A 24,390-nucleotide genomic window follows, 5' to 3' on the forward strand; every position below is an offset into this window, starting at 1 on the left:
GGACCAAATTCTCAGTCTGAGAAAGGCAAACGGAGAAGTGCGACCACCGACGAAAACCCGTCGATGAAGCGTTGGAAGAAAGAAGAGAAGTGTGCATAGCTCCGCTACCCGAGAGCTACGCTAGTGTTGGCAACACCGAAATCTTGTGGCGTTTGCGTCGACTGAATACTGCTAGTAAACGTCATGACGCGTGCGATGCCGAAGTCGTACGCGCGGTTGGTTCGACGCATCAGAGCGACTCTAAAATGTGCATTGACGATGGAGACGATATAGAGTAGGTAGATAATTTTTCGGGTCGGATACGGGTAGGGCCTGATAGTGGGGTCAGAAGTTTGACAGCCAATTCATCTACAACTTTCGAATGGGTCTGAGATAAAGGTCTGTGCTCGTTATGAAGCAGCAGTTGCCGAACTCGGCTTGTATCCGTTTCAATACTCGTATTATCATGAAACCACCATCAGCTAACGGAGCAGCAGTTGCTTGTATCCGTTAAGAAACTTGCAGCCCTTGAAGTCCAACTGACTTGTAGCCACTATCAGCTTACCAACGTCGGCTCTTGTCATTTCAGATTTTTCCAGCTAGCTCGTGAAGCTACGAATCCAAACAACTCGTCGGGGGTCATGGCTTTCGCCCCGGGGAACCAGCGCAATGCGCTATCCCCACGCCACCTCACAGCCACAACAACCCTCCAGCAACGCCCCACCTCAACCTGCAGCGAGCAACACCTCCCCAGCTAGCGCGGCGTGAGCAGGACAGTCAAATGCCAACGCGATTGCCTCACACTGCTGCTACTCGACACGAGCGCAATACAAGCTCTATAAACATCGGCGGGTACCAGTACACACGCGCGTGGTCGTCACGCCGGAAAATAGTATATCGGTGTAGTTACTATCGTGGGACTGGATGCATGGGTTAAGTTGAGTTCTTGGCTGCCTCGATGGAATACGGAAACTTTATCCAGCATACTTGCCAAGACGATCACATCGTCGCAGCCCCAACAGTGAATATATTGGAACCTTTGCGTGCTGCAGTTGACGAGCTTTCTCGCAGCAATGTTGCTTTGTCTGCTGCGTCTATATGGTCTCGAGTCAACGAGCAATTCTATGCCGAAGCTTCGAACCAGGCTTTAATCGGACTTACGCGAGAGCAGGTGCTAAGCCGAGTGTACTGTGTACGTAATCGCCACTTTGGTGGTAATATACACGGTCGCGTTGAGGTGCCTCTCTTGTCACGTGTCAGTGATCGACCATTAAACTTTTTCCAATTTCACTATATCAGTGGCTTCAATGACAGCGAGCAACCAAGCCGAATTATCGGGTGGGCACACCCCGAGCTGATCGCACTGTTCAAATATGCGGGCACGTCACTCTTTGTCGACGGCACCTTTCGGTGTGTGCCACGCGGATTCCAACAATGCGTCGTAGTTATGGTACATGACAGGTCGTCCGGCAAGTACATGCCTGTGTTTTACGTGCTGACTACCAACCGAACCTACAACGCAATGTTCCATTTCATTTGCCAAGCTGCTGATAACCAACTCGAGCTTACTGAGTTTGTCTGCGACCTCGAACGAGCCCTCATCGACTCTGTCGGAGATCAATTCCCCAACGCCGATGTCATCGGCTGCTTATTTCACTTTAAGCAAGCTGTCCGTAGGAAAATGCGAAAAATCGGTATATCAAACCGTTTCGCTAGTATAGCGATGACAATGGCATGCTTACTGCTCTTCCTATCGAGTAAATTGACGGTGCTGGTACCCGGTGGGTGAAGTGTCAAATTAAGGAACGCTGCAGAAATGCTGGAGTTTCCTACAACCGCTCGAGGTGTTGGCGTTACTTTAAGCGCACTTGGCTTGAGATCTATGACCCTACCCTTTGGAATGTGCATGGGCTAACAGAACGACTTATCGCTCGCACGAACAACCCATTAGAGCGCTTTAATAGGGAGCTTAACGCTGCTTTTTCGATACCTCACCCCAGTATGACGATTTTTGTGGCCACAATCGAGGCTCTCGCGCGAGAGTATGTTGCTTAACTAGCTGCTAGACGTGCTCGTGGACAACAACGTGAGACGATTCAGTTGCTAAGGGCGATTGAGCTGCCGACGGAGTCTGACGACTCCAGCTCCGACGAAGATGACGAAGCAATGCAGGACTCAGATAGTGGTGCTGATAGCAGCAGCGACCACGGCGCTCCAACCGATGCAGGCGAATATGCTGAGAACGAGGTGACATCTGCAGTTGTCTAAGTGTGGTAGGAGTCACAAGACGGTCAACCATTCATATTTGCATGATGCCTCTAGCTTCAATACATTTGTGTTCTTCGCATGGTCTGGTGTCTGGTCAGACCTTCGGATAGTGCACCTGACCTCTGCATCCCGAGAAATAGCTAATTATAGAGTACAGTCACATATCTTTTTCATGCTGACCACCCAGGTGCTCCGATAATAACATTGCAATAATATTATCACAGCCCTTAGAAATAAGATATTGCTCAACAGCGAAAATAAATAATTGCAGCCAAAATAAGCCTTTCCTATAAAAAGATTTTAAGTTAAAACCACGGAAAAGTTTACGAAAAACAAAATTGGAAAGACCATGGGCCTTACGGTCTCAAAAATAAATAATTTATTGTAAAATATTGTATTGAAATGCTAATACAATGATTATTTCGGAGCACCTGGGCTCACCAATCGTAGGGCCCTTTTCAATGGTTTTCATGTTCGTGGAAAATGAAGTAGTTTATTTATTTTTTACTTGACTACATGTAGTAATTGTGCCGCGAATGATTAAGTGCTAGTTGGAGGCCATGGTGCAAATATCGACAGTTGACATCGAAAGCGAGTCCTTGTTGAAAGGCTCTGCTTGCCTCTGCGAAGCGATTAAGCCCACAAAGTGCACAGCCCTTGCGATAGTATCCCTGCCATTCACTCATTAGTTAGTACAGATACATAATTGTCAGTAAGTTAATTTACATACGACCGTCGACTTTGGATCCAATAGCACTGCCTGTTCTGCGTCTTGCAACGCTGCAGAAAAGTTGCCCATCGCTGCCAAGAGGGTCGATCGACGTGTGTACAGGATCCCCATATTCTTTCGCGTGTCGACGTTTAACCGAATTATTTTGCTGTACTGCTCAAACATCTTTTGAGCCTCTTCCAGTGGCAGTGTCGTTGGTGCGTCGAGTGCAAATGACGATAGCGAAAAGCTTTTGCGTTCTGTGGCGTTTTCTGAAGTGCCGTCTTCACTTCGCGGTCGTAACGTGCTTTTCGAATATAGTGAAGGTAGCAGCGCAACGCTTGGTTCACTTGTGAAATTGTGCTGCTGACGGAGAGAACTTGTGCTTTGAGAAGCTCTCAGCAGCACGGAATCCAATTCCTCACCAGACGATGCTATCGCTGACGGTGGTAGCAATGTCATAGACTTTAGTAGAGGCGAGTTTTGTGCCGCAAATGAAGCCATCTTCTGGGAGAACTCGAGTGATTCCAAGTGAGGTCTTGAGTTTCGCAGCGTCAGCTTGTGGGCCCCGCAAACGACCTCATTGTAGCGCCCTCTCTTGGTGGTAGAAGCGCAGTCACACTCGAGAAAACCAGGAGTTGCGAATGTTTTCGTTCCCAAAGTTGAGCTCGGACGGTGTCGAGCTAATTGACTTTCACGGAATTCGCCCAAAAGGACATCACACTGGGCTGAGTCGTCGGCGTCGGTGTCAATGATGTCTTTGGTGACGACTTCGGTCATGGGCAACTAAGAGTAATGTGCACAGCGCAAATGTTTTATTTTGTTTTAATGTTTACTATCTTTAGTTCGGTTTTTTTTTTCACACCGCAGAGCTCGGCTCGCCAAACATCGTCCAGCACTGCTCGCTGTCTTCTTGGATCCATAATAAATCGTAGTCTGACTCCTTTGTCGCGACCCCCTCCACCACTGAAGACAATCCGTTGTTTAGCAACTTGAGGACACGCGTCTTCACAACTGACCAAAACATTTCGCAGAAGAATTTGCAGTCTTCCAGCTTGATTGGAGCCGCTATTTGTGCGCCCGAATTTGCAGGATAAAGCTTCGCCAGATCCTCAGATGTCAACTGCGTACCAATTCGTTTCAACGTCGCTGCGAATGCAGCTCCAACATCACCTCCACCCAATTTTTTTTCGTTTTTCCAAGTGGTCTCGACCTTTCCTAGGGAATTTGAAAATGAGCTCCAGGTTCAGCATTTCAACCCAATCAAATCCTTTTTTTTGAAGTAGCGCCAGTTTGGTTGCGTGCTTTCGTGAAGAATGCGAAGATAAGTTCTTGGGAATACCGTTAAGAGGGGAGCATCAAACAACCATTTTGTCAATTGAAAACAAAAAAATATAAATTTTCGACAACATCAAATTTTGAAAATGTCATACGAAAGGCGGTCTATTCAACGGTCCCTTCCTGTTTACCGTTCCCGTTTTCTAGCAAGAAATGCCTATATTTCATCAACGCGGCCTGAGTAGTCTGCAAACAGGTCACTCTTGCCCTGTGCACGTGCTTTTGCGTCGGCTTCTGCGCATCCGAAACACCAATAACATTAGTAAAGCAATTACCGAGGTTTATTGCAACAGAAGTAGCTAACCATTAGTTTTGCCTTGTGAAGGCTGGAACGAGTAGTGTGGCGGGTTCGACGGCGTCTGTCGCGATGGTCGATGTGGCGTCGGGGACGGCGGACGCACCGGCATCCGCTCAAACTCACGCTCTAAACCTTCAAACGGGTTCGAGTCGCTTCTCCACAAGCCGCCACCAAAGAAATCTGCAGCAAATTTCAAGCTTTAATGCCTCGTTTCAAGCTCCGAACCCCCGAAACTAGCTCACTCACCTTCAAACGGCCGCAGCATTTCTTGTCGTAAAAAGTCGAATGGACTCATCTGTGCTTCGAAGTCGTCACCTCTGCACCCAAATGCAGCCAGAAATAAGCCCACAATTTGGCAACACCCAATTGCCGTCTCATTACAGTAGCTAAATGTACAAACCGTTGCTGGAAAAAAGTGCCAAATTCCTGTTCACCACTGCAGAAATTCCGGTTAACGCTGTCAACTGACAATCATTCTCAACATTGAATTACCACGCACCTTTTACGCGGGTCCATCCTCTCCCTGTTAAAAAATTCTCCAGTCGTGGCCTCGCCCCCGTGTTCGTCCTCTGTGATCTCCTTGCGGTTCGAGATGAGCTCCTTGCGAGCGTTGGGGCATTGGCGGAAGATTTTCTTAATGATCTCGCACTTACTGTCGCCGTTAATGGACCTGCAGGACTGCGACAGTGCCGTCGAGTAGAAGCAGCCAGGGTTGGCCTCGCGGTCCTTTTGGATCAGCTCCTGCTCCTCGTCACTCAGTGTCGACATCTCCGCTCTCTCGTGTGGCAATTATCGAACTGCGAGAAGACATTCTGGAACAAAAACGCAAAATGATGTGCACCACGTAAACTTTACAAGCATTTTGAGCAAAAACTGCCAGACAACATGAGAATTCTGCTTCAACGACATTCACTCTCTGTCATTTTGGTGCCGTTGCTCTACTGTTCCGGCGTCGGGATATGCATGTGAGCTTCAAGGGACTTAAGAGTCCTGTCATTCCGACCCGTCATTCCTGTTACCATACGACCAAGTCAGGATGGCATCCGTGGTATTCGTTGGGGGCAAGTGGGGGCGCAAACGTACTATATACCGACGATACTTTCATCTTGTAAGAGCACTCCAGGTGCAATAAAATCTCCACAAGCAACGAATAAAATTCGACTAAATTGCACGTGATAAGAAAAATTAGTGCAACCGTGGGTAATTACGGATCAAGAAGCGAATACGTTGGTAAATCTTCTTAAACACCAAGCATTTTGCGGATGCTGATCACGTATTCGACAGTATTGCACAGCTCGAACACAGAAAGAACCATTAAAATGTACTGCGTTGGCTTAGCAATTGTCTGTCGAAGTCTCGATCACTATGCAATCCCCAACGTAGTTCTGTAATATCTTTCGGTTTCAAGATCAATGGCAGCTTTGTTAAGACAGGGGTATCCATTTACACTGACGTATGCAGAAACTCTCGGCTTTGAACAAGCACGGAATATTTTGTTGCAAATTGCAAGCTTTGCTGTCATTCTTTTTTGTGGAAATTAATTCGATAAACACCCGAGCAAGAGGCTCATTCGTAACGAATCTGCTTGTAATATGTGTCGAGCGCAAGCATTTCCAGCCAACAGTCCAGCAGCCTCTAGCACTCTTGAAACTTCTAGCTGCACCACTCTCGTCGCTCTACTGTTGCGATAATGCTCCTCGGCTAATAACATCGCTCTCTCTTTTCAGTGAAGCTGATCAACATGACAGCTCATTGATTCGAAATGATGCCAAACAGCTAGTTTTGCACTCTCCAATGAAGTTGACGATATCATTTTCCTGGGCTCACACTACCCATAGAGCATCGTTTGCGGTGCAATATCCCCACTGCGAAAAGGAGATGCCGAGTCGGATGAACGGCAACTTGTTGCTATTGAAGAACGCAATGATCTGGATCGTTGTCATTACCTTTGTCTTTGCTTTTTACTTTGGCTCCTCTTTTGCGACGATCGTTCGTATTTTTCGTAGAGATCAAGTGTTCAATGACTTCTGGTGGTTCATATTTGTCGACGAGGATTGATACTGGACCGTCGGTCGTAACAACGGAACCTGCTGCTGCAATATCAACAGCTGCAGACGTTCGATTTGATGTAAGAGGTGCTTGATTTACGGTCCCAATAACTGGACTAAATGTCGATTCTTTTGTTGAGCTTTTTAAACCAGGTGACCCGCTCGGTAGGATCTTTTCCGCAGTGTCGTCACTACATGTAGCTGTGACGAGTTCCTTGCTTGTCAAGGCTTTTGCGGCTAATGGAGCGGGTATCTCGTGGTCAGGGGAGACCTTATTTGATCGCTTAGGAAGATCGCTGCGCCGCTCAATTGTACCTTTAAAAGAAGCGAAACTTGACACAACGTCTTGCTTACCTGCCGGTGGTGACAATATACCAGGCGACGATTTCTTGTCGTTGATCTCAAACACGTAAGGCGCTGATTTCTGCTGGATTTCGTCGTGGAAGGTTTGTGTTGGGGGTATCCGGGCAAGTACCTGTCCTTGGAAAGCAATGTTCCCCTTTTGAAAAGATTCGGGTACTTCATCAGTCTTGGCATCGATTTGACTCACACGAACAAAAGAATGGCGATACAGGCCATTCGGACGACGTTGAAACGAAAAATACCGTTGCAACAGCACGGTAAACGCCGCCATCTCAGCCTCCAAAGATGCATCTTGAATGAATAAAGCAGTGTGGGTGTAGTGGTGCGAATGATGACTTTGGGCGTTGCTTGCGTCTTCCAGATATCTACGCACGGAGGCTACGTGGTTAGAGCGACTGTAGCTACTCCCACGGGGCTGATCAAGTTTGTCTAAACATTCGGATGCCAAACGTGCCAGGATACCTTTATCATCACGTTTCAATGCTAATTCATCACTTGGTAGAGCGTTTAAGCACAAGAGACTGGTACACAGTGTGCGAATACTAGTTTCCACGTTGGTTGATACGTGACAGCGGATCGTGTCGTTCTGTAGTATCATTCGAAGCAACCGCAAACGATTTCTCGCAAAAATGAGCCCTGTGGTGCTGCGGGTTGGGCTTAAACTAAGAAGTTCATCGAAGAACACCGTGCGAGTCAAATCTTGTTCGACTAGCAAGCGTATAAACTGCAGAAAAGCTCGATCGACCGACGGTGGCATCTTCGATGCTGCCAGCTTCCCATTGTGGCTGACCGACCAGCAAAACGAACTCGCAAGAGTCCACTCCAGAATGACTCGCAGCCCATAATTCCAGTTCGCACGTGCAACCTCTTCGACAAGTTTTAAGGCGGAAGATCCCCCAAGCTGCTCAGCTTCCAAAACATCTGATGACTCAATCCGGAAAACGGTGTAAGCTAGATGAATTGCAGTTTTGAAGACGTAAGATGTCTTTGCTTCTCGAATTCCGAGCACAATCAAAGCAATTACACCTTCAAACGCACACGTTGCTCCAATAACATTTTTCAAAAGTGGAGCAGCTCGCTCAACCATCTGTATGCACGTCACTTGGGGATCTGCTCCACCACAGAGTAAACACTGGGTGAAGAATGGTCCAAAGGTGTACAGTATGATCTCTTTGCTGTTCGTAGGATCAGTGGATGATACTGTTGGAGACTGCCACGACGATACGTCGTCCGGGTCCTTTGTCATCTTTGTGTCAAGAATTTCCTCGAGTGTTGATCGCTCGCGAGCGGATTGCTCGATATACTGTCGTAGGGCGGTATCAAAAGGTGAAGCTGCGCAATTTTCTTCTTGAATTTGATCTTTTGGTGCCAGTATTTCGTCCTCAGGTTTGCTGGTTGGAAAGTTTGATTCCGGGGGAATTTGAGTCAATGTTTCTTTTTCTCGTTTAGAAATACCAGCTATCTGTATTACCAGGTCCATCGGTACTCCAGCATCCAGCAATACTGCTTGCAGCTCGTCGTAGTCATTCGCGAGAGGTTGCATACCTGGTCGACGAATGACACCAGGCTGGTGGCTACTTCGATCCTTGTCCGTGTGTGTTCTTTGAGCAAGTGAAGAATCCTCTGTTGACCCCATTAGTTCAATATCTTCAAGCACAACCTGCACAAAATTTAAACGATCAGAGAGAGTTTTTGAGTATCAAGCGCGCTCGGTACCTGTCGACGACTGCTTTTATTCTGTCCGTAAGCAATGAGTTTAATGAACGAGCACTCAGCAACATTCAGAGGAACAATCCTAGAGTCGATATCGCAAGACGTATCCAGCCTCGTAGGAGAACACGCATCCCATTTTAATGGCTCGCTAGACGAACAAATTAATAAAATTATTATCATAAACTCAACGGAGCGACTGGATATTATATCCAACATACCCACATTGCTTCCACTTAACGCTAAGATAACGAGACACAAGGTCGAATTTACTCAAACCGTCGTTAACTGTCCCTGGTATGGCTGCAAAAATGACAACTAAAGCAGGCAATGAATAATTTGGCTCTTCGATCATGAAGTACGATTTGCTTACTCACTTTGCGCTGGCGCCTGTGGACGTCGTACTCTCAGGCACAAGGATTTGATCGCTGCAGGCTCAGCAGATAATAGAATGAGCCCCAACTCCTGTGGGGATGTTACGTTTCTGCAACGCATCGACTACTATTTAGAAATGCAGCGGAAATTTACAGTGCTTCATCTTCACGATGCTTACGGTTTAGATTTCCAAAGAGGCTGAGCGTCGAGCTCTTCAACAACACCAGGTGGCTGCCATTCCTGCCGGTCGCCTCGACCAACGTCCCGAAGATCCAATTCGTTCACGACTAGCAGTCGGAACGGAAGACTTTGCATACCATCAAGGGATTTCCCAAGCGCCGTTTTGTTCGGGAGATCTTAAAAAAAAGGAATTATTGTGCTTTTCATGTAATTTGCCGTCCGATTTTACTCAAATTCGGACTTGAGGTACTCCGGTTTTTGATTTGTAAAATCACTCTGTTCGCCATTTAAATCTTTGCTGATTAGTGTAAATCGTCAGTTCCGAGTCTGGACCCCACGCGAAGGCCGCTCAAGCTACAAAAGAAGGTGCGCGTGGTCAAGGTCGCGCATGCGGTGAGCCAGAAGCCGCTCAAGCTGGAGAAGGAGTTGGGAGTGGCGCCGGCCGCGTTTGTGATAAACAAGAAGCTGTTCGAGCTGTAGAAGGTCGCACCTGTGGGGAATCTGAAGCTTGTCGAGTGCAGAAGGAGGTGTGCGTGACCACGAACGTGCTGTGGGAAGCTTCTCATCCTGTGGAAGGCGGCGATTGCAGGCCAAAGTCGTGTCTGCTGTAAACCTAGAGCTGCTCAAGCTGAAGAAGGAGAGCTGGTGACCAAGGAGCCGCTCCAGTAGCTGCGGAAAGGCCGCGCTGGTGGCCACAGAGTTGCCAAAAGAGGTGGGCGCGGACATGACCACGCCGGAGATGAATAAGGAGCGGCTCAACGTGCAACAAAGAATTGGAGATTGCGTGAAGAGTAGAGCTAGTGGCCAAGGCGCCGCTGAAGCACCTGAACGTGGTGCTGTGGTCATGGCCACACAGGTAATCTAGGAGCCGTTTGAGCAGCTAAAGGACGGATGGTCAGGTGGCCAAGGAGGTTCAGAAGAAGGTGGGTGCTACCATGGGCGGGGCCGGGTTATGGCAACGCTGGAGACGAACGAGGAGCGGGATAAGATGCTGAAGCCAGTCGACCGACGACTAGAGCAAGGTTCGAGGACGTAATTCAACGTGGCGATAGGGTTGAACACTAATGCCACGAAGCCTCGTCAAACGTAAGTCATCGTAAAAGCTTCTATTATTGGTTTTGGTATTCATAAGCATTGGTTTAACTTAGTTTCTATTCTACAATGGCAGGCTCATCTGTCCCGCAGCTTCCGTTGCCAAGCTTGTTGACTTGTCGGATTACAGCAAAGAATGGCGAGCCAGACACCAGAGCTCTAAAAAGTTTCTCCCAAGGAGTTTGTGTTGACAATAGACGACGGACCGGCAGCGCTCCGCAAGATAATTGAGAAGAAGCTGGAAGAGATGGTTCCTGGGCAATGGCAGCCTGGTTTCGCAGTCTTCCTGAAGCCATCAAATCACGCCAAGCAAAAAGACTACGTCCCACTTGTTGAAAGTAGCGCGTTCAAAGCGCAGTTAGAAGGTGTGTGGCACACAGCTCGGCGTCGAAAAAGTGGTCAAGCCGGGTTTGTACTTGAGCTCTTCGTATACATCCCCAAAGAGTCGCGAACGTCAAGCACTTCGCTCCGTCGAGCTACCGCGTCGCGTATTCAAGAGCAGATTCCCCGTGTTGCCGCTTTCTTACAGGAGTCTGGTATTACTGGCGGACCTGCTACACAAAACTATATGGCCCGTTGCGCAGGCTAGACTTCCCGAGGGCAGTGATATTGAAATTCCCCAGAATACGACGTTCCGACAGCTTCTACATATTGATGAGCAAGAACGATCAATGAATGAAGAGATCGCATCGACACAGCTACAGCACGATGCAGCTTATCGCATCATTCGCGTTCAAATCCACGGCGTTCCAGTTCCACTAAAAGTCAACATAGCGGACCTCCGCGATGCCCTTGGTCTACCGCCATATAGTTTGTGCCCTCCTTTTCGAGGACCAATAGAGGTTGACACGCCTGATCCAGCGCAAAATATTGTCGATACAGACCACATGGAGCCGAATGAAATGGAAAGATCACATTAAATACATCTAGTTGACCTGTATTTCAAGTTTTTGTGAATGATAACCACAATGTCTGTAAAGATTTAAACCTACAGAATCTTTTTGTCGTGTGCAGTTGTAGAGCGCAACTTTCATCACCGCAAATGGGTCAGTTTGGAATGCCATATTTGCATTTCGTTGGATCCACCTCTTAAGAAGTGAGAAGGTGACTTCAATTGGGTTTAAGTCTGGGGAATATGGAGGAAGGAACATCAGTATAGCTCCCGTTTCATGGACCAATTCCTGGAGTTCCTCGTACATGTGGATTATTGCATTATCCATGATGACGATTGACCTCGGTAGTGGCCATCGATTCAGGTAAGGCGCAATTTTGGTCTTGAAAATCTCATTAATATCGCTCTCGTAAAAGTACCTTCAGTAATCCCCCAACCAAAGAATTCGTTGACATCGACCGCTGCTAGCAACGAAACTCGATTCCCTCGGCTAAACGGTAGTACAGCATGAGCAGGAGTATTCCTGGCGGACCACCCATACTTCCTCAATACAGATCTGTTTGACAAAACAATAGGTTAATAACCGCTTGTAGCATAAGTAAAACAAAATAAACTGATAAAACGAAGTTACTTACCGGCCATCTTTTGACGTTTCATCTACGAAGACAAGTTGATCAGGTCCACTATAAAACGGTAGCAGACGGTTGATATATTCTTGTCGGTCTCTAGGGACACTCTCCTTCGCACGTTTTGTCAGGACCTTGCGCGTTAATCCCAGATCGAACCGTAACGCACGGCAAATTGTTGAATCTGTCAGGCTTATCGAAGCTCCGAATTGAAGTTGTAGCTCCTTTCGAAGCTCTTCAAAGTAGAAACAGGGGTGGGCGTTGACATACTCTCGCACAAATGAGCACACATGATCCGGCCACCTTGACGATCGATTTCTTGTTTTCTCGGCTAATACGTTCCCAGTCCGTTTAAAGTCGTGATACCAACGACTTAAACTGCGCTCTGAAACACCTAAAACAGAGGCAACTGTAGCAACGTCAATGCTATAGACGTACAGTAGAACTACGCCACGCCACTTCATATCAACGGAATACATGGCTTTTCGTCGCTAGTCAAAATCTACACTGACTATCGCGTCGGTTTTGACGCAAACTGCTGGATGGCAGAGGATTCACCGCCATAGTGGAGTTGAATTGTTTAAGAGTGAGACTTAAAAGCCGAATCTACTCCGAATTTTCAAAACGAACCCTTCTTTTGTGTCTGAGCTTTTGATTGGTTATATTTACGGAGGCGTGAATCACGCCGTGATATCTATCTGGTTGTCACCTGCTAATTCTTAGTTTGTTATACCTAGCCCTTGCAATTACAGATAGTTGTTTTTATCCGTTTAGCCAAAATATATGCAAAGCACAATACTTCGGTAAAACAAATAAAAACAGATTTTATACAGTTGCCAACACAGTCATACATACTGCATTTGTCAATTACCCTGCTGGAAACCTTCCGAAACTTACTTGACCTCCGAGGCGCCTGTGAGGCAGTTCATGTAAATATACGTGTCCACGCCGTGTCCTTCCATGGGCATAATAGCTAGTTCACCGCCAAAGTACTTCGCGTACAGCTGTGCAATACGCAATCCGAAAGAGTCCGAGAAGTCCAATCCACTGGCGCGTCTCTCCAACACCTCGGCTACAGGGTCGTATCCACTCGAGGTAGGGGACGTGGCCGTGTGGTAATAGTTGGACAATTCGTTGGCTTCCTTGCGGGTCATACCGCCGCCCAGGTCCGACACTTTGACACACACGCCGTGCTGTCCGCCAGAGATCAACACATTGACAGGCGGAGGCGTCGAAGCTCCCGTTCTCTTAGCAGCCGCGACGCTGTTCAGCACAGCATTCTTGAACACCTCAGTCAAGATGATCTCGATGTGCTGAGGCACGTAGCGGTAGGTGGCTTCTTCATCGCCACTGACAATGATCTCGGGCAGTTGTTCGTCACGGAGACTCTGCTGCCACAACGGACGCACCTGTTGCACAATGTCCCGTGCGATCTTTACAGGCGACGTCTCGTCATTGACGATACCTGAGAAGCCAGGCTTAGGCGTCTGGGCGGCGACGTGCTGATCTACGAGCATGCGGATGCCAATGCGCGAGTTGTAGAAGTTGTCCAGCGACTCGCTGAGGCCTTGGGGCTCGTACTCGAGCGCCTGCACGGCCTCGGCGATGTTGCCGTGCATAGTGGCATGTTTCTTGCGGATTTTGCGGTGTAGCTCCATAAAATCGTGCTCGCTAGCAAGGTTGGCGGGCAGCGAACAGCTCACGAGGCGGTCGAAGCTGTCCAGTAGCTGCTCGCGCAGTGACACGATGGGTGTGGCCTGCGGCAGCTCATCTGGCAGGTTCTCAAGGTCCACGATGCGACGCGCGATGCGAATGGGCACTTCGCGATGCAGCAGCTGCGCGGACGTGACGATGGCGGGCGCATTCGCCTCGCGCCACTTGGAAAGCGCCTGTGGATCGTTCTGCAAAGACGCCGCGACGGCCTGACTGGCGTGCGGACCGCGTTTCAGCAGCGCCTGCAGCGTGATGGGCGGTAGAGGGATATGGTGCAGGCGATACACCTCGGCCAGCACCTTGGCTGCTGCGGACGTGGGCATAGTTGTAGTTAATGCGCAGACACTTGGGGAATGAGGCAGCGAAGCTCCTTGGGTCAGCGTATTCTTGTGGCGGATCCGCTCGTGCACTTCAAACTGGATCCTATTGGTTGAAAAGTAAAATGTGTTTGCGCAATTGACAAATATAAATTTCATAGTTTTTTAAAAAAAAAGTTAGTAAGAAAAATCGCTTTTGTGTCTTTAAAATATAATAGTGAATTGAAAAATTGGCCAATCACATGATGCGTGTCAATAGCCTACACAAGTTGAAGTGGTTTGCCAGAAGAGAGGAAGGCGGCGTCGCCGTAGTACTGGGCTACGTAGTCCAGCTTGTCCTTTGCCGCTGGATTGGCACCTTTCTCGGCGAGGACGGCTGCGCAGTTGGAGTTGCCGTGCAGCATTGCGCAGTGCAGAGGCGTCCAGCCGCAGCGATCCACTTGGTTCACGTCTGTGCCGGCAGCGATGAGCACCGATACCGCTGTAGCCATGCCTCGACTCGCTGCCCAATGCAGTGCGGACCGATGTTCGGCACTAGTCAGCGAGACACTCGCACCAAGCTCCAGAAGCCTCTGGATGACCTCGATGTGACCATTAGCTGATGCACACATCAGCGGCGTCCAGCCATGTCCGTCACGTGAGTCTATCTCAAGTGTCTTTAATGTACTCGAACCATTACCACCGTTCTCCGGTTGTGAAGTGTTCATTTCAACGAGAAGGTTAAGTACGTCAAGCTGGCCGTAGTCAGCGGCGTAGTGGAGCGCTGACCAACCTGTTGCGTCTCCGGCATTCGGATTACAACCTCGACTAATCCATTCTCTGACAAGATCGAGATGTCCTCGACCACATGCTAGACGCAGTTCTTGACCATATTTATACGCTGGTGCATACACTAAAGCGAACACGTTTAGTAGTTCTTCTCGGGTTAAGCGGCCATTACGCGGGGTGGTGGCAGCTTCTGTACTTTCAGCTTCTGGATCGGCTATAGGAACCGTATCGCGCACAGGAAAACAAGGCACAACAATGCTTTGATACAACTCATCGGAGAGAGCTAGTCCTGCTCGTCGTAGCAATTCTGGGACTCTATCAATGACAATACCGTCTTCAGTGGGAGGATTCTCTGCTACATCAGCGTCAAGTACCTTCGTGAGCACCTCAAAGTCCCGTTCTCGGAGCTCACTAATACGCGTCACTTCTACTCTGCTCGGGCCGTCAATAACGCCGCCACTTGCTGACAAAGTGGTAAGACGGGCACCTACAGTTAAAGCATCGCTAGATGCAGCTAAGAACATCGTCTCCTTGTTTGGGTTCTTCACGTTTGCAACTGTGAGGATCACACTCGTTTTCGTATCGATTGACGTCCCATCAGCTCCTAAATAAATCTCCAGCGTGTGTTGGTTGCAGTCCCACGCAGAGATAAGTGGTTTGTTATGATACACTGGTGTTCGGAGCAAAAGTCTCGGCTGCTCCTCCATTTCCCATCCGTCAGGGGGCAACTCAATTAGCAATTTCCCTCCAGACGGAACTTTTCCATTGACTATAAACGCCAGTGTCACGTCCGACACCGCTCCAGGACGGCAATTAAACGGACTCCAGCGCTTTTTCCCACTAATGTATCCAGGTACGATCTTTGGTATCGTAAATACAGCAGGGCCATCAACAATTTGCCCTCCGCGTGTGGATGTCGGTACAGTACTTCTCACCGCCAATTTCTCGAATGTCGTGACGATGGCTTCGCCCTGTGGCGTCGCTGTCTCGGGTGTGCCAACCCCAGACACTACCAGTATCAACGGAGTATCACCAGGTATCACCGTCTCGTTCAATAGTGTAAATTCCATAGTGCGTGTGGTCGAATTCCACGTCATTTTCACCTGTGGCAAAGCTGCAGTTGTTGCATTTTCATTCGGAGACGGCAGTTGCAACACCACATTCGGTTGCGCAGAGGGCAGCGTCCATCCATGGTCAGGTAATAGACAAGTAGCTCGCGAATATTTTGCCAATGGCCCCGACGTCGTGAAGCTCAACGTGAGCTTGCCGACGACGCCGGGGGTGGCGAACTCAGGCTCCAGCGCTTTGCGGCCTTTGAAGCTGCCGGCGACGATCTTGCGGTGCCGTCGCGCGAGTTGAAGATGTGCGCCCCGCTCTTGCTCACCGGCATCCTCGTGCGAAGAACCTCCCAGTCGCTTCATGATCTTCCGAGTCTAAAGCAACGGAGGAAAATCCAGGTGGAAGAGCTCTTCAACGTGGAAACCGGCGGCACTATCATTAGAAGCGTTTCTAAGTGAGTGTAAGTCATTACGACAACTTGCTGTCCAAACAACCTTCAACCAGCGACATGGGCATCACCGAGATAACAAGCAGACGCAAGTTATCCATCGCATCGTAGCGAGCAAAGCGAAGCGATGCATTACAACGCATGAAGAAGACTGGAGGAGTCCTCCGAGGACGGTGTCCAGTGACGTATTCCAAGCCTTTATCTGCGATACATTTCTCCTAATGATCGTCCAAGTGCGTAATCCCCGTGCAACGTAGCATTTCATTATGAAATCGGCTTTGGAAGGAGTATTTCTTGACGGAAGTAATTTCGAAAAGCTGAAGCTAGTCACAGGTAGCAAAAATTATGACACATTATTAATTCTAATAAATCTAAGAGGTTTCAACGGGGTATAATTAGGCACACTCTGCATTTTTGGCCCGTTTTCGATCGCTGGCACAACCAAACAGCAGGCCAAGTGCCCAAGTTCAGCGCCGTTCCACACACGGAAGAGGAGGGTAAGTCGCGCCACTCGATAACCAGCCCGGCAACACGCAGCGTAACAGCTCCGAGGTATGTCGACGACGCAAAAAAACTCAGTGAAAATGCTCCTACAGGCTTAAAAACTCACCTTCCTCTAATGATGTATAGTTCCAACCAATCAGCAACTTAATCGAAAATGGGCAGGCGCTGGCAGCTCCGTGACAAGGAGAACTTCATCAACTATGTGAAGATCGAGCTGCAGCTTCTGGCGCGGGAGTGGAAGATCATCCTTCCGTGCGTCTTCATGCAGTACGCCCACGCCATCTTCCACAACCTGGCGTACTATATCCAGGCCCATTACCTCTCGACGGAGCAGCGCTTTACGCTCCACGACTTGGGTTATGAACTCATGGGCGAGTTGACGGGCTGGGCCTCGGACCTCTCGGACATCCTCGTGTTCGCCACGATCTTCGCCCCAGCCATCGCTCTGGTGCTGACGATCCCGCTCTTCCGACAGGAGCCTGGCCGCCCGCGGTACCTTGTGATCACGCTCAAGCGCTGTCTGCTGCAACTCAGTATCTGTCTGGTCTTCCGCTGCATTTCGTTCCTCGTGACGGCTCTCCCGGGCCCTGCTGACCACTGCGAACTCAAGTTTAACGACACGTGCTTGGCGGCGAACCCGGACGATCCGGTGCCTTGCGTTGTCCCCAACCCGGAGTTTACCCCACCCACCATTGGCGAGCTGTTCACACGTCTGGACTCGCTCAACGGCTGCGGTGACTTGATGTTCAGTTCCCACACGATCTACACGGTGTCATTCATCCTAACGGTCTGGAAGTACTGGCCTAACAAGTACGGAATCTCCATCATGGTTCTCGTGCAGATTACTATCGCGTTCCTCATTGTGGCCTCGCGCAAACACTACACGCTTGACGTGTTCTCTGCGCTGTACATTGTGCCACTTTTCTGGCTCGCACTGGAGGCGTACCACAAGGACATTAACAACAAGGACACAGAGGTCACGGTCAAGACCATCTACGACTTCTACGGCATTGACGTCTCGAGTGACGCTAACGACGGCGCTGTGCCTCTTAACACTACGGATGTTTTACCTCCGCAGGCCGCTCCGCTTAACTCGGTGCAGGTGGCCCTGACGGAAGACGAAAGCCTGAGTGGCGAGCGATTGGATCCCGACACTAGCTTCCAGCGCAAGAATTCTGTGTAAGGTAGATGGAATACTTTCATTTGGACTTCAACTATAATAGGGACGTATGATCGGCCTGCGTACACTTTTTTTTCTCTCGCATGATGGCTTGTTGCAATTGGTGTTTATAAAGCTGCAATTATTGCCTGCTAATTCTCCAAACCAAAATAAAGAACTGAGCTCCGAACAGGTGAGGCTCCATCACTGCATCATGGAGCAACCGTATGGAAGCAGCAACAATAAAGGTATACTCGACTGTTTTACGAGGGATCAAGTTGAATTGGCATGGACATTTACACGGTCATTCATTTCATCGGTAGAGAATGGGTAGGTTGCATTTGGGTTAAGTGACCGTCGTGGCGTTCTTCATCGTCACCAGTTTTACCAGTTAAAGTACTACAAGTACTGCAGTAGACTCCCACTGGTTAAAGCAAGATTAACAGCGATGCGTGCTCCAGAAATTGTGGCACAATGGGTTCCACAATCAACTCCAGTGATGATAGTGTGGCAGTCGAAGTTGTCGCCACAAAACCGGCCTCATTGGGAACGCAAACAATTTCTTCACTAAGCCCCGATATAAGTTATCACTTCCAATGAGCAGCTAATAAACTAAGATACTTCATATCGAAACGGGGAGAATCTAACCATCTCGCACAAAATACCATGTGTGATTGTGATGTACCTACCGGTATAAACCGGTACTTTCGTGTAGACGAATGGCTGTAAGCTGTAGACGAAGATTATAGACGAACGAAAGGTCACCAAATACAATTTGATTAGCCATGAGCGGCAGCAACCTCCCCCTTCACGCTATTCAGCCGCCCCCAGAGACCACTTACAGCTCTCACGATGCCGCTGAAGCCGCGCTGCACCAGTGGACGCTAGATCACGGCTTCAACGTCTCTCGCCGACGTTTTCGGTACAAGGGTGGCACCGAACGCGAAATTTGGGCTCGTAACTACGAGTGTGACCGTGCAGGGGCCCCTAAGAACACTCAACACCTGACCGAGCATGATTAGGAAGCGTACGCTACGGGGATCGAAGCGCTCAACTTGCCCGATGCGGATAGGGATTAGGGCTGTCGATAAAGATGACACTGCCAGCCAGTGGAAGATTGTTCATACTGCTCGAAGCACGCATCATAACCATCAACCTTCGCGGGATGTTCGCGTACATGCGCAGCATAGGCGTCGGGCCATCCAAGCAACATCACAACCACTGGCCTCACACATTCTGGATTTGGTTGAGCTTCAGACAGCAGCCGGGGCCACGCCTTCGACGATTCATGCAACAGTTCTAAGCGCAGACCCACGCTCTCTCATCGTTGCCAAGGACATTTCTAACGCCAAGGATGCAAGCCGTCGACACGACTTGGCATCTAGAACGGCAACTGAGGCCCTGTTTCAGGAACTCGTTAAGCACAAGTTCTTCTACAAGTTTCGCCTTAACCCCGAGACAAACGAAGTCACCCATCTCTTTTGGGCCCACCCAGCGACTACTGCGCTGTTCGAGTTTCACTTCGACGTTCTGGTAGCTGACTGTACCTACAAGACGAACAAATACCGCCTCCCCTTGCTCAATATCATCGTGATCACCGGGGCTAACTCGGTTCTTCTGGTTGCGCAGTGCTGGCTCCCCGGTGAAAAGGATGAAGATTTTGTGTGGGCTTTCAATATGCTGCGACTGTTAATGATCGAGAACGATATCGATCCGGCGCGGGTGATCTTGACGGACCGCGATCTGGCGTGTCTAAATGCTCTCGACCGAGTATTTCCAGGTATTCCATCAATGGTCTGCCGTTGGCACATGAACAAGAATGTCGAGGCCATGGCAAGAAAGCATTTAGGTCAGGTGGACGTTGAGAACCCTGCTCCTGGTCAACCAAAGAAGGAGAATTCTTGGCAAACGAACTCATTTATGGCGAGTTTCTATGAGGCTGTGGACGCCGAAACAGAAGCCGACTTCAATGCCAAGCGTGAGGATCTAATTGAGAAGTGCAAACCAGTGTCAGATTACCTCGATCTGCATTGGTGGAAATACAAGACAAGGATTGTCAAACACTGTACAAACAAGTACATGCACTTTGGTGTCCGCGATACTTCCACAGTTGAAGGAACGCATGCCAAGATCAAGAGCAAATTGGAATCGAGTCAAGGAGATTTGTACACGGTGTTTAATAAGCTTCTAAGTTGGTGGACGATCGCGGCGTCGGAGACGCGCTTACTTATGGAGCAAAACGCAGTCACTGCACCTCACATATTCCAGACGAACCGTTATTCCAGAGTAGTTCGTATTATCACACGAGTAGCTCTTGGAGAAACAGAGAGGCTGTGGAAAGATGCGGAGAAGATAGTAAACAGCGGGTTTAGCGTAGCAAGTGCTCAGGTGTTTTCCGTGTCGTACACGGCAGACCATGCCTGCACGAGTTAATTTCGATCGTCGAGTCCAACGGGCAACGGTTCTTAGCTCCTCATGATTTCGACAAGCATTGCTGGATTTATAGGGATCAAGATAAGCACACTGTGCCAAGAATTCAAGAACCAGCTACAATCCGCACGATTCGAAAGGGAAAACGACAAGCTCAGCATCGAAAGAATCAAGGCGAAAGAGGAACTGGACGCGAGCCAACTTTCAGTGAGCGCATGGATTTGAGTCATCCTGCTACTCCACCTACAATGGTAGGTCTGCCTTCAATTGATGTGCAACAGTTCGGCATCCACGAAGGAGACGTAATTTTGAGTTTCGAAGACGCTTTCCTACCACCGCGTTCATGGGGTTTTGCCGGCCGTAAGCCCTTTACTGACCAGCAGCCAATGAGAAGCAGTAGACCAGACAGAAGCTATACGTCTAAATATATGTTTTCTTGCAACTTCAACTTTAATTTTACTTCAACTTCCAATAATTTAAAAAATAAAGGAAATTTGCAATATGAACCTTCAAATGCGATGTAATGAGATTTACTCCACCTACTGGCCGCTACCGTGGACTCTGCTCTTGTGCGAACGCAAACTACTCGCCACGGGGTATTCGACGTTGGGGCACAACTCGCATTTGAAGACACCTTCCTTGCCCTCGCGCTTTCGCTTCAACCGGTTCGAAGCTCCATCGGGATTCTGCTCACACAAATACCGATGTTTGCGCAGCCCAGGCTCTTTTAGCATCTTGACACCGCAGAAACCACACACACCATGGCTCGGAAGAACATTTTGGACCACATCAGGTGTCCAGTGCACGTCGTCGTAGCTTAGATAGCAGTGTACACGGTAGTTAGTTTTGATGAAAGCAACACCGCTGTGAATGAGATCTCCTCTAAAGATTAGGCAAAATCCCACGGGAATTTCCACAATGCGCTCTTTGCTGTCGTTTCTGGCAGCGAAGCATCCGTCGAGACTCGAAGCCTCGTATTGGGCTGCAAAGCAAGCACCATGCTTGCTGGAACTCCGCCGGGATGGGCTGCGCGGGCACGAGCTATGTCGTCGCCTTGGTAGTCCTGGCGGGCCTCCTGCTCTATTTCGCCTGGCTTCGAGCGCATGAACGAGAATACGCCTGGCTTCCAACCCGGGTGCAGTTCCAATGACTACAGCCAGCGCCTTACGCAGCTCCAAAAGAGCTGGCGACAACGCAGCCCTATCCACGCGAGACTGTTGGCGGTAGGAGTCGTCGCAACCTCCGACACGATTGAAAACTCCAGTGTACGTACGGGCCTTAGCTTCGGCTAGTAGTGTAGGTATAACGCGATCCGGTAGAACGAGGCCCACGGCCAGATATCCATTCGGCAGCAAGGGCCCGGTGACCGAGTTCATGCGTTTGCTTAGAATCTGAAAGTAAAACGTTTTTGCTTTTGCAACGGGAACGGTCTCTGCAACGGGAACGATTTATACTGGTATTTAATGAGTATCAGGCAGTCGGTTGTATGGGTCCTGACCCGAGTCACTGTCAATTTTTAGACCTAATTTAAATATCCATTTTTACCATCAATTTGAGAAACACCAGCTCAGCCCCAGATCATAGACAAAAATGGCCCGGAGTTCGGGGATGTCGATTCGCTCGTGTGCTGTCGCTGCAGCAGCATTGACACCAGCTCAATCAGAACATGATTGCACTGTGCAGTTTGAGATCGAAGAAAGCGAGAGAGCGACAATACAGACAACGTTGAGCTCGCGGCCGGTCAATACGAAGCGAAAGTACGATAGATATCAAAACGAGTTTATGCAGTGGTGTACCGATCGAAATTTTCGTGATCATAACACGGTGACTGGGGGGAAACTGCATCTTTTTCTCTCTAGTAGTGTGATAGGTCGGAAGTCGAAGAAAGACAAGGATAAAACCATCGGAGGGTCCACTGTTTGTGGATACGTGAAAGCTATTGTCGATCTTTACAATCAGCAAGTTACTCTGCGCACAATTCAAACCTGCAATCAAGAGCCATCTCGGTAAAGCAGCTAATAAAAAATGTTCAAGCTCAATCGACAAAGACACGAAAAACGAGTTACGAAGATAGAGGAATAGGATCCTTACTGGACGGCTATTCCTCCGCCGAACAATTCAAGCAAATTTGTGATACTTTTCTTTCGCTGGATGAATTACGAGGGCGTACTGCCTTTCTTCTTTCACATTTTGGTGGTTAGAATGTCCGCGATTTGGAGCTAGCTGACATGTTCTCGCAGAGACTAGATCAGGAAGGCTTTCAGCCCTGCATTGCTCTTGTTTTGCTGATTCAGCATGGAAAGACCAACACATTTGGCAAACTGCAGCATGTCGGGTATATGCGCAACAAAGATGTGCACGTTTGTCCAGTTGGCAGCGTCGCCTTGTACCTATTTGAGCTATTCCACGTGAAGCAGGGCCATTCCCATCGTTTAGGCAGGCGAAAGACTGGTATGATATTAAGTTTTTACGCGGTCGACAGAAAACCCAATCTATTACGTGCTGTGCTTTTTAAAGACTGTGCTGTTCTTTTTGACCATCTCCCTGTTCGCATTCGTGACCATATTATATTTGGAGAATCTTTCCAGAAATATAGAACTCAGGCTTTGGCTGGCGCAGCTAGTGCCAAAAGTCATGTGGAAAAAAATCTTCAGGTTGCAATGCCTCTATTGTCGGAGCACATAAGTACACAACATTCAGAAACAATGAATAAGTTAGCCTCTCAGCACACCGAGGTGCTACAGCTGCTCAAAGAAACTCGAGAGAGTTTTACGTCCATGCTTCAAGGAAACATGATGTTTCGCCTGTCACCTGTGGTTGCCCTCGCCAGATCTGATAGCACTGATAATGAACATCACGAGCCTGCTCAAAGTCAACCAACGAGTAGTACAGCTAGTGAAGCTCATCTTACATCAACCCTTGGCGCATCACCAAAATAATCTATGAGCAGAGGGATCTCAACAGTGAATACACTGTGGGCTGAATGGCACGAAGAAATGGCAAACAAACCATCTATTGAGTATCTCGGAAGTACGTACGGTACAAAATGGCGTCAATCGCCAAGGGAGGCAGAGTTTTTCTCAAGACGTCTTTGTGTGATTAAACACGTACAAGCACTGGTTGGTGAAGGTCTTTCAATCGAATCCGCGCTGGACCGCGCCGATATTGAGCGCGGAAGAAGGAGCATCGACGCTTTCTCGAAGTATCTAAGCAAAAAGAAAACAAAATAAGCATTTATAGCTACTTGGCAAAAAGTAAAAAAAATCATTACAACTAGTGCATGATACATTGCTTCTTACCTACGCGTGGTCGAGCTAGCTGCTGTTTTGTATCATGGTCTTGTAGTTGTGTCGGTAGGACCTTTGGTCACGATCGCAAGTGGTAACTTGAGCTCCGTCTTCAACGGCCCAGTCGTCCGGCTTGGGCTCTATGTTTCTGTAGTCGGAAGTCGGCACGACGCTTTAGCCAGCTCCTGCGTCTCTACAATGTACAGAGGAGACGTCATCTCACGCATTCTATGTAGACGCTACTCTCATTGTCATTATCGTATAAGTAGACTCCACTTTTGACCACTTTTCGGATGCCCTCGACCAACGACGTCTCAGTCCGTGAGCTTCGTAGAATTCTCAACCAGCCCCGTCTCTTCAATAGCAGGCGTTAGTGTCACCTCCGATGTCATGGCCTTGTACGTCGCGAAGTCCGTCTCCGTCTCCTTGCTAACACCTTGCATAGACGGAAAAGCCGGCACCCCCGTCGTCTTGTGAGTCTTGCGTGCTGCAACAAGCTGGAAATTGACGTTTACAATATTTGGCTTGCTTTATGACCAATAGAATTGCTTATATTAGGTCAGGACCTACTCGTGATATCTTCAAGATAACATCCGATTCTTGCCGCTTATCAGCGGATACCAGGTCACAAGGTCAGGACTAAGTCATGACCTTTTTGCTGATACTTACAAGTACAGATACCGGTAAACTGTAGTTTTCCTTACTGCTCTTTTTTATGCGAGGGCCCTCCGGATGAGGAGAAACGCCGGTATGATTTAGCTCCTCTTTCTGAATTCATTCTAAATTACGTAGAACATGTACAACCCACATTCACATTCAACGTCTGC

General features: G+C 48.7%; 7 protein-coding genes across 7 annotated transcripts; 3 read left to right on the plus strand and 4 right to left on the minus strand.

Moving 5' to 3' along the window:
* Positions 1-760: 760 nt before the first annotated feature.
* PITG_02638 (uncharacterized protein) lies at positions 761-2,247 on the plus strand (the record flags this gene model as incomplete). The annotated part of the gene is made up of 3 exons (XM_002907500.1): positions 761-831; positions 1,279-1,389; positions 2,046-2,247. The coding sequence occupies 3 exons, from the start codon at positions 761-763 to the stop codon at positions 2,245-2,247; spliced, it is 384 nt and encodes a 127-aa protein (XP_002907546.1).
* A 512-nt stretch (positions 2,248-2,759) lies between these two features.
* Positions 2,760-3,460, minus strand: PITG_02639 (uncharacterized protein; the record flags this gene model as incomplete). The annotated part of the gene is made up of 3 exons (XM_002907501.1): positions 2,760-2,918; positions 2,978-3,228; positions 3,307-3,460. 3 exons carry the CDS (start codon positions 3,458-3,460, stop codon positions 2,760-2,762), a joined length of 564 nt encoding a protein of 187 aa, XP_002907547.1.
* A 922-nt stretch (positions 3,461-4,382) lies between these two features.
* Positions 4,383-5,368, minus strand: PITG_02640 (uncharacterized protein; the record flags this gene model as incomplete). The annotated part of the gene is made up of 5 exons (XM_002907502.1): positions 4,383-4,528; positions 4,599-4,772; positions 4,839-4,909; positions 4,993-5,028; positions 5,092-5,368. 5 exons carry the CDS (start codon positions 5,358-5,360, stop codon positions 4,452-4,454), a joined length of 627 nt encoding a protein of 208 aa, XP_002907548.1.
* A 3,698-nt stretch (positions 5,369-9,066) lies between these two features.
* PITG_02641 (uncharacterized protein) lies at positions 9,067-10,949 on the plus strand (the record flags this gene model as incomplete). The annotated part of the gene is made up of 6 exons (XM_002907503.1): positions 9,067-9,071; positions 9,125-9,180; positions 9,588-9,714; positions 9,938-10,124; positions 10,168-10,195; positions 10,558-10,949. The coding sequence occupies 6 exons, from the start codon at positions 9,067-9,069 to the stop codon at positions 10,947-10,949; spliced, it is 795 nt and encodes a 264-aa protein (XP_002907549.1).
* Positions 10,950-12,701: 1,752 nt separating this feature from the next.
* PITG_02642 (pyruvate dehydrogenase [lipoamide]) lies at positions 12,702-13,923 on the minus strand (the record flags this gene model as incomplete). The annotated part of the gene is made up of 1 exon (XM_002907504.1): positions 12,702-13,923. The coding sequence occupies one exon, from the start codon at positions 13,912-13,914 to the stop codon at positions 12,772-12,774; it is 1,143 nt and encodes a 380-aa protein (XP_002907550.1).
* Positions 13,924-14,168: 245 nt separating this feature from the next.
* On the minus strand, positions 14,169-16,097 carry PITG_02643 (uncharacterized protein; the record flags this gene model as incomplete). The annotated part of the gene is made up of 2 exons (XM_002907505.1): positions 14,169-14,824; positions 14,873-16,097. The coding sequence occupies 2 exons, from the start codon at positions 16,095-16,097 to the stop codon at positions 14,169-14,171; spliced, it is 1,881 nt and encodes a 626-aa protein (XP_002907551.1).
* A 537-nt stretch (positions 16,098-16,634) lies between these two features.
* PITG_02644 (uncharacterized protein) lies at positions 16,635-17,947 on the plus strand (the record flags this gene model as incomplete). Its single annotated transcript, XM_002907506.1, has 2 exons — positions 16,635-16,735; positions 16,814-17,947. The coding sequence occupies one exon, from the start codon at positions 16,842-16,844 to the stop codon at positions 17,868-17,870; it is 1,029 nt and encodes a 342-aa protein (XP_002907552.1).
* Positions 17,948-24,390: the final 6,443 nt, after the last annotated feature.

This window comes from Phytophthora infestans, genomic scaffold (genome assembly GCF_000142945.1).
Source record: "Phytophthora infestans T30-4 supercont1.3 genomic scaffold, whole genome shotgun sequence".
Taxonomy (NCBI): domain Eukaryota; phylum Oomycota; class Peronosporomycetes; order Peronosporales; family Peronosporaceae; genus Phytophthora; species Phytophthora infestans.